Source organism: Pygoscelis adeliae, unplaced genomic scaffold, assembly GCF_000699105.1.
Source record: "Pygoscelis adeliae isolate BGI_AS28 unplaced genomic scaffold, ASM69910v1 Scaffold106, whole genome shotgun sequence".
In the NCBI taxonomy this organism is placed as follows: domain Eukaryota; kingdom Metazoa; phylum Chordata; class Aves; order Sphenisciformes; family Spheniscidae; genus Pygoscelis; species Pygoscelis adeliae.
Window position 1 is genome coordinate 1,039,291 of NW_008824939.1, and position 8,930 is coordinate 1,048,220.

Below are 8,930 nucleotides of genomic sequence, written 5' to 3' on the forward strand. Positions count from 1 at the left end.
CCCTGTATACTCCTGTTCCCTGATAGCCTGATGCACAAGAAGCTGACACACTTCAGAGTATAACATGCTTCTACAAAAATCATAGAAGTAAGTATGCTCTTATAGCAGTAGGAGAATATAGCTTGCCACAAATGTGAACATGTATCTAAGGGGAAAAAAAAAATCATAACTCTGAGCTACGCACCTTTCTATAATGGCACCATTAAATAATTTAACTTTTTTTTTCAGGATACAGTAGTGACCTCAGCACGAAGATACGTGTTTACTGAAGGTAGTACATTTTCTTGACATTCATGCTGTATGTAGAAATGAATTACCTGAAATCCACTGCAAATTATGTGTTCTGTACTTATAGTCATTGTTCAAGTAATTCTGTAGAGTATATGTTCTTCGTGAATCAGGCTCAGAGGTACTTTCTGAAAGAAAGAGACAGAAGAGAGATTTTGATGTTGCTGCAAATTGTTCCACCCCAGCTTCTTAACCTGACTACTAAAATAAGTGGTTTTTTGTTGCTGGTTATTGATGTGTTTTAGCTAACCAGCTCTAAAGTACCAGCAGTGAGAAGGCACTAAAGCTTTACTGCAAGATACATTCAGCAAGCATAAAATAAAGGAGTACCAGTGAGATCACACAACAAACTCATGTAAAAATTACAGATGCCTTTTCTCTGCTGGTATTTTACTTTAAGGTACACAAGAACTGTTATCTTTTGAGTAAATGAAAATACCTTTTTGACAGTGACAAAAATAAACAGAAGACCTCTGGCCCTCTTATCTGAGGAAACACATACTGGTACTCCTCAAAAATAGGAAAGATGTGATCTTAGTGCCTTTCACCCCTACGCTCACTCTGGGAACTTCACTGCAGAGCCCTGACTGCTAATATTTGCATCAGACATTAATTGCGGGGTGGATCACGCAAAGCAGAGACGTACATGCCCATGTCTGAGAGCGGTGGATGGACAAGGTTGTCCAGATGAACGAAATGCGGCATCCGTGTAAGTAATGTACAGACCTTGAAAGGTACCCTAAAATTAAAGCAGCTGCTGTACTTTATCACATATTCCATAATACTGCTGTTCCTGTTAGTGAACCCTTCAATTGTGACTCATCTTCTTATCATGAAACTCAAATTTCAGAAATGTCTCAAATAAAAAAATCTGAGGATCAGTAAAATTTTCAAGGAAGGTCTAATTTAAAAAAAATAATTAAATCACAAACACTGATAAGCTTATGATGAAATAACTGGTTAAACATTTATCCCTCTCTTGATGTGTTTTTCACCAAGGTATCTTTTCTGCAACGTTACTATCTTGACTGCAAAATTAAAGCCAAGTAACTGGGTTACTATGAAAAGACTAAGTGAAACTTTGAACCCAGTTAAGCTAATGAGTTTGGTCATCAGCTCCAGTGCACTGCAATCAACTGCTATGAAAAATATTTCTTTCTTACTGGCTGCAGTGCACAAACTACTCTTTCCAAAGTCTGAAAGGTGGTAATAATAATAATAATAAAAAAAATAGGTTTGTGAGTCTTTGTGACCTTTTTCCTCTGAAAACACTGTTTAAATTCAGGTGTGCAATTCTCTCCCTGCTTCCTCTCCTGCCTTTTTTTTTTTTTTAATGGAAACCTAAAAACTACCCTCATACAAATCTACACATTCCAAAGGGAAGCAATTTCTATTTCAACTGGCTAAATCATTACTTTTTTGTTACTACCAGTACAAATCAAAAGACCTAGGATAAAAACAAGTGATAAAAACACTCAAGTACAGACATGGTGACTGATCAGCCAAGATAATACCTGCCCCAAACAATTCTGAGAGTCCCAGTCTTTCAGATACTTTTAAAACAGCCAGCCTCTTCTTTCATTATGATGAAGAAGAAAAAGAGTGCAAAGTCCCTGGGGACACACGCCCACAGAAAAGCATCTCACAATAATTTCTGTAGGTTATCTTTCTGCAGGTTAAATACATGTGACATCTGGAACACGAAAGGAAGATATTTATATTAGCTATTACAGTTTTACTCTTATTTCCAAACAATAAACACGTTGCATATATACAGCACAGACTGTACAGCCATTGCTGCAATAAAAGTCGAGCCATAACAAACAATGATTTTAGTCTAAGATGCTCAGCAAAGGTTAAAACAATTGCTTGCTCAATTCCATCTGAAATTTGACTGTTCTGAAAAATTACCAGTCTAGATTTCTTGCTCATGAAGTTTCCGTGAGAATATTAATTTCTCAGGTTAATTATTCTGTATTAACTGAATATTTAATTTGAAGGATTATGAACAAGTGTGCATTTGATATTCATGCACAGTTGTCTAGTTGGGAATATCACTTCTCTCCTTCCTAATTGAGTAAGTGTCATTTTCAATTAGAGGGGCTTCAGAAAGCAACAAAATTCTCTCTTGGAAAAGGAGGAGCAGTTTAAGACAGGTGGCTGATGAACAGGTTTAGGGATTTTTCCAAACTGAGAAATGTTTTTCCCCCTGATGACATACATATTTTGCTGAGGTCTCATTACTAAAAATCAGGCCACTATTAAGATTTGTTGGCTGTGTATAAAATTAAAATTTCATTTTCTGTCAACACCTTCCACATAGTAACTGAAGATGAAAACATACGCCAAGCTGTAAGGGTATAGTCATAAAAGTTCTAGTTGAAGTATTTTGCGAGATAGGCCACTACCAGTATATTCTTACTTATCCACATTATGCCACCGACCAAAGATACTCAACATACATTGAATTCTGCATTTTGGTTCTTCTTATTCAGATTCCATTTGGAAAAAAGTGTCAAACAGGTTTATTTTGACAAAATAAAGTAGTTGTTGACATTCAAGAGCATTTTATTGGCTTTGAAGATTGGATACAGGTCAATGTATGTTCATATTTTAGCAAAACAGCTTCTTTCACTCTTAGGTTCCTCAGGGAGGCTGTGAAGGCTGAATTTTCTTGCTATTTTTCTTTTTTGACTATTCCAGATACAGATTTAGTTTTCTGAATTCCAAATGACTAGCTCTTCATCTCTACCCTATTCTCACCCCCAGCAGCACATACGTGTTTCCACTGTCATAATGATACACTGGAAATGTTTGCATCATAATATCCCTGTTACAACAGCAAAAACTTAAGTCCTTCTGGGAAGAAGGCTCTTAACCTTTTATGTAAATAGTACTCATATGAAGTTGCTAATGAGGTTTTTTTCAATTTTGGATTTTTTTTTTTAATACATCACCCTTTCTCAAGCGAAAAATTGAGTTGGTTTCTGTAGGTGTAAGGTGTAAATTAAACAAGAAGTTAACTGTTGTGCAAGGTTTATGGTATGACACATCACCACACCAAAACCTAAAGTTGTTGAGAAATTACTTTTGGTATATGTATTGTTTATTTCCCAGTGTCAAGGCACATTTTACTAATTTTCATATGTAATACAAAGGAGCAAGAAATTATGTAACCAACTTAAAAGAGATGGAAACTATAAAACCAGCAATAATGGAAGCTTTACTGCATGATCACCACTACCAAGAGAGACTGGAAGAAGCACAACAAGGGAAAGACGAGTACAAGCATGATGCTCAGCAATAATGAGAAAGAAAGGGATAGAGAAACGATAAAAATCAGAAAAGGTGAATGAGTATTGCCATTTTTAAGTGACAGCAGAACAAGAGCGAGAATGATCTGCAATCTAAGAATGTAATTTAGGAGCAGCGTGAGAGATGCAGGAAGGGAAACCTGACTGATTCATTAGTTAGTCAGAACAGTAAGTGACATTTCAGGCTATTTTTTCCAAACCTTCCTTCTTCCCTGTTTCTCTTCCAATGTGTGTAACAAAGCACTCAAAAACCTTCCCCCCTACACTCAAGCCCCCAGTTGCTGCCTGAGATATGTGACAATTAGAGCACAGAAATGGATTTCCAGCAAAGAAGAAAGTAAAAATGACTCTGTTGGGTCAGGCCAAAGGTTCACTTAACCCAGAATCCCATCTGATTCCCAGCGGCCGATACTGGCCATCCAGGAGAGACCATAACCAACGGGTGAGCGCCGTGACACCTTCCAGGGCAGTTTACCCAGGCATCACTCTCTGGCGCTGCAGAGACGTCCCCAGAGGGAGGTAATCATTAACTTTGTAATTAATAGCTCTGGAGTCCCCCTCAAATTTGCCCCATCTCATGCAAAGCAAGGAAATAAAAATAGCAGAAGTGTTCTACAGATAGCAATCCACTGCTTGTAAATCTTTTTATATTACGTTACTCAACATTTGAACTAAGGTAGATAACCAAGTTAAATGACAGTTACAAAAGTCAAGGACATATAGCAGGAAAACATTTCCATTCTCTATCTTTTCCTTCACTAGCTAGAAAAGGTAATATATCCACACATTACATGAAGACTACAAGGATCCCGTAATGCAGAGCAAGGTGCATGAATACATGGTGAAAAGAGACTGGTTAGAACAGTCGGATTCAAGCCAAAAGACTGTTTGGTCAGACAAGTCTACAGCACATTCACAACATGGTAATTAACCTGCTGTATCTCCCACACAACTTTGGAGAGAATTTCAGCCATGATTTTGATTAAAGTCCTTTGAAGTTAGGTTACTGGATTCACTACTGCTCACCGTTTAGATAATGGTTCTCTAAAAAAACCACACAGAGTCAAGATTCTTATCTAAACCTTAATTTTTGAATCTAGATACAAAGAGATTCTATTTCAAAGATCAATTTCTGATCCATAGATTTAAATTTCTTTAGAGATTTTAAACACCCTTAAACCTATTGCCTTTCAGAAACTGCAATAATACAGGACCCCTTATTCCCAAGAAAACCGTGACAGATCACAGCTGCCAGATTCAGGCATCTTGTGGCACAGGTCTTCAAATACGAGGGCTGTATATCAGCCAGAAGCCTCTCTGTATTTTAAACATACTGTTCAGTTGCAAGCAGGGAGTTGACACTGGCAATAGATACTGCTCCACACCACCCAGTCACAAATTTGCTTAGTTCAGGACACAACGTAGATAGGATAAACAGGGAAAGACTGTAGATACGACCACCCCCAACAGAACAATGACGAGAGCTATCTGGAGACTTTAATTTCCTTTTCTTTTCAGTTACACATTAACACGGCTGCGAGGAAGACCTGCAACCTCACCTCTCGAGTCCTTGAAGCACGAGGCTGTCTCAACAGTCTCAACACTCTTCAACTTCAAATCCAGGATGACAACATGAATTTATTGCACTTCTGCTGCCAGTAACCCTTATCTCTATTTATGGTAGCTTTCTACCAGCCACTAGTAATACCCAACACATCAGTGAGGCATCAGACTCACAGAGTACCCTCAGGCGCCTTAAGGTCATTAACTTCCCCAGCACCTGCTGTGCTTTTCCAACCTCTTCTAGGCACATTTCTATTAAAAGACCACAGAAGCCCACACACAGTATCATCTAACCATGGCAGTGATGAGCCTTCTCATTTACTGAATATCTCACCCTTGGAGAATTAGACCTCTAGGTGAAAACCACCTGGTTTGTGACCAGACATTTGTATAGGACCCCCCAGTATAAGGCTGTTTATGACTTGCTCATGGCAGCAGAATGATACTAAATATTGCACCATCTCCTTTCTGTTCTCAGCATCAGCTACTCTTCCTCTCACTCCTGGCCCTCCTGCCCAGCTGGCCGTAACAAGAACTGCTGTTAGAGAAGAGGTAATGGTGTATGGCCACTGGATGTTTCAATCTGCCTTTTGCATGGAAAGTTACAGGAGAAAAATCATGGGAGAAGTGATACCGAGTACAAAGGAATACTGAGGAGACATATGGTTCTCTTTACTGGACATAATGTAGCCAAGCTTGACATACTCTGTGAATAGATAAGCTAAACATTCAGTAGGGGTATACTCTGTGCAGTAGGGGTGTACTCTGTGAATAGATAAGCTCAGCATTCAGTAGGAAAGAAAACCTTGAAACTTTGTAGATAAGGAAGTGATGCTGAAGACAGGTAGTTTGTGAGGGTAAAATTGTGCAAACCGAGCCAAAGAACAAACTGTGCATGCGCAAGAACTGCGTTCAACTAGCGGTCACGGTGAGGAAGACTATCGACGATCACCAATGGACATAAGAGCGCATGCGTTAAAGACTTTTACATATGTTAATGAAATAACATGCATATGTTAATAATTTCTTGGAAATCTAATGAATATGTATATTCTGATTGTACGTAACTCCTATAGTTAAGCAGCTCAGGGCGCACACACTAGGTGGAGCGATCCCCTGTGCGCCCGGCGCCGCAATAAAGAATGCCTGCTTTCTAAAACTCCAAATTGAGCCTTAGAGAGTTTTTAATCTGCCGACTTACGGTAACAGAAGCATAAGTAGATAAGTGAATCATGAGCAGACATGATTTTTTTAGAAAATAACTCATGCTTTGAGGGTAACCACTTGCTACTGTAGTCACCTCTTGAATAGCTCTTCAAAGCACAATGCTTTCATCAACAGACTTCAAATACAGCCCCCAAGGCTGTTTTGAGATTAAACTGTTCGATGCCAAGTAGCCCCGTGTGATTATTAAATATAAAAGAAGGTGGCAAAATAGGCAGTGGGTATAAACAAAAAGTATAGATAGAATTTTGTACACAGTTCTGGCTGAAGACCCTCAGGGTAAATACTGAGGGGCTGCACCCAAAATTAGGAAACCCTTTTGCAAATTTAAGTCTGCAGTATTTGCCCATGCTAAATGGCTGCAAGAGAAGGAGCAGAAGTTCCACTCGCCAGGCCTACAGTCCAGCCAACAAGCCAGAACTCCTCTGGAGTGGCAAAATTTCGCAATCTTTCACAGCACTGGAGCCCATTTATCTGTGCTGTATGACTACTAAGCTTATGAAATGAAAGTACATTGAGAAGCACGGTGGGGAGAAGAGCAGCAGGCCAAAGGCAAGAAATCCAAACTCAAAATCATCTGTGTATATCAATAATCATCATTTTCACTCCCTGCACAATGCTTGAACCATTGGGATGAAATAAAGACTTGATCGCAGTTACAATGACTTTTTTCAGAACAGAGTTTGATTTCACATAGTCACAGTCATGTGAGCTGCTCTTCTTCCCCACTGCCCCTCAATTTTGCCGCCCTTCATTTTGTCCTCAGTCCAGCATCTGTACCATCCCAGGAGGCATCCTCAGCTGACTCACATGCCCTGAAGTCGTTGGTAAAAGCCATATAATCAAACTGTCAGTGATTCTGTGCTCTAACCTATAAAGGAGTAATTATAAGTGCACCACCTATACACTCTCAGCTAACAGAAAACATTTGTTGAGCACCCCTCAGTCAAAATTCAAAAGCACCCTGCAGCTCCTGAACTATAACGGTCACCGTTGTTACTCAGCTGTTACTGCTGGCCTGATTTGGGAAGAGACAGGAATTCCAAGTTTTTGAACTGGGACCTCTCCATCTCAGTCCTTATTTTATCCAGAGGGACCTAGTGAACTACCTGGGTGTGCTAGGTAATTTCCCATGCATTAATTGGAGCCAACAGTAAAAAGACTGACACGCTGCCCTACTCTTTTACAAGCAAAATGACGCAAACCAAGGCTGATAGCATGGTGATATTCTGTATGTCATCCAACAGAAGCGTTTCTTTAAAGTAAAATCTGTTTACTGTATACTCAGTGACTGATTGCAGCCACTTCTACAGCAAAAGGATTCCTATGCTACAATTTATGAAAGAAGAAAGCCCATTTGATTTTCAGTAAGACACAGCACCGGCATTAAGGTAGACAAGCACCAACTCTTCAGCAGAGTTCAGGCCTGCATACTGAATTCTTTCACTAGGTGTTATGCTTGCACACATGCATCTGACAAGCTATCAAGACCCTTTCTCTTGCTCTTCCCAACTTCTGAAACTAAGAGTATTTTCTGTCACCTCAAACATCTGCTTTTTTGAGATAAGTGGCAAAAAGGTGCCCAAAAATAAGAGAAAAGAGTCAGCATCCACTCATGCAAGTTTTAGCCCAGAGGTGTGTAACTCAGGTATCTGGACTTTGAAAATCTAGTTTTTAATGACTGTGACATTAATAACGACCGAGCTGAATTGCAAAAAAGTTTAATGTAAATTATGCCTTATGAACACTAGTGATGCAAGCTTTGCCTCTTTAATTGACATACAATAAAACCACTACAACTTTCTGTGCACATAATTGCCGTGTTCATTCCTGAACACACTGTCAAGATCAACATCCACGTCTTCACACTTCTTGGGGTGCATCTCACAAACAGAAGACCACCAAAGGTCTAGTCTAGAAAACACTTTGTTCCCTTAGAGTTTGCAGTGCTGAATTCTACTATCATGACTCCTCAGCTGTTAATCGTAAGAACACAAAAAGAGAGATTAGCCTGCAGCTCTGTCCTACCAGCTGGAAGCAATACATTGCTTGATGAGGATTTAATGCTGTTTCACATTAACATCCAGTGCTACAAGGACAACCTGGAAAGTACGAACCGATCAGAGTCCAAAAATGCATTCCAAATCTTTTCCTACTTTTCTGACCTCTGTAACTGTGCTGCGTAGATAATTTCACTCAATAACATTAACAAAAACTATGCAAACAAAGCAAATCAGAGGGAATATAACCCTATCTCTTCAATACACCCTAGAAAATTGACTAACTGGCATTTTACTGCTGGTTCTACAGCCTTCAGCTGCAATAGGAAAGGAAAACGCTGAAAACGATAATGCTTGTAACTAGTATTTTCTCAGCTCACGCGGGACCGAAGGGACTTTTTAACTCCCCCCCGCGCCCTCCATCCTCCCAGGTGAGACACCTTCTTGACGAAGTACCTCCCAGCTTCCCAGGAGCTCCAGCTCTATCAACCCTGGTCCCGAAATCACAAACTTTCAGCAGAACTTTCCCCCCCCCCTGCAG

The 8,930-nt window shown here is 39.7% G+C and overlaps 1 protein-coding gene across 1 annotated transcript in view; it reads right to left on the reverse strand.

Moving 5' to 3' along the window:
- DPP4 (dipeptidyl-peptidase 4) overlaps window positions 1-993 on the reverse strand; it is a 33,308-nt gene extending 32,315 nt beyond the window's left edge. Inside the window, exons 1-2 of the mRNA XM_009325445.1 lie at window positions 918-993; window positions 318-416 (exon numbers count right to left, since the gene is read on the reverse strand). Of these exons, the coding sequence (XP_009323720.1) occupies window positions 318-416; window positions 918-993 (175 nt within the window). The remainder of the gene's footprint in view (window positions 1-317; window positions 417-917) is intronic.
- Between the last annotated feature and the right edge of the window lie 7,937 nt (window positions 994-8,930).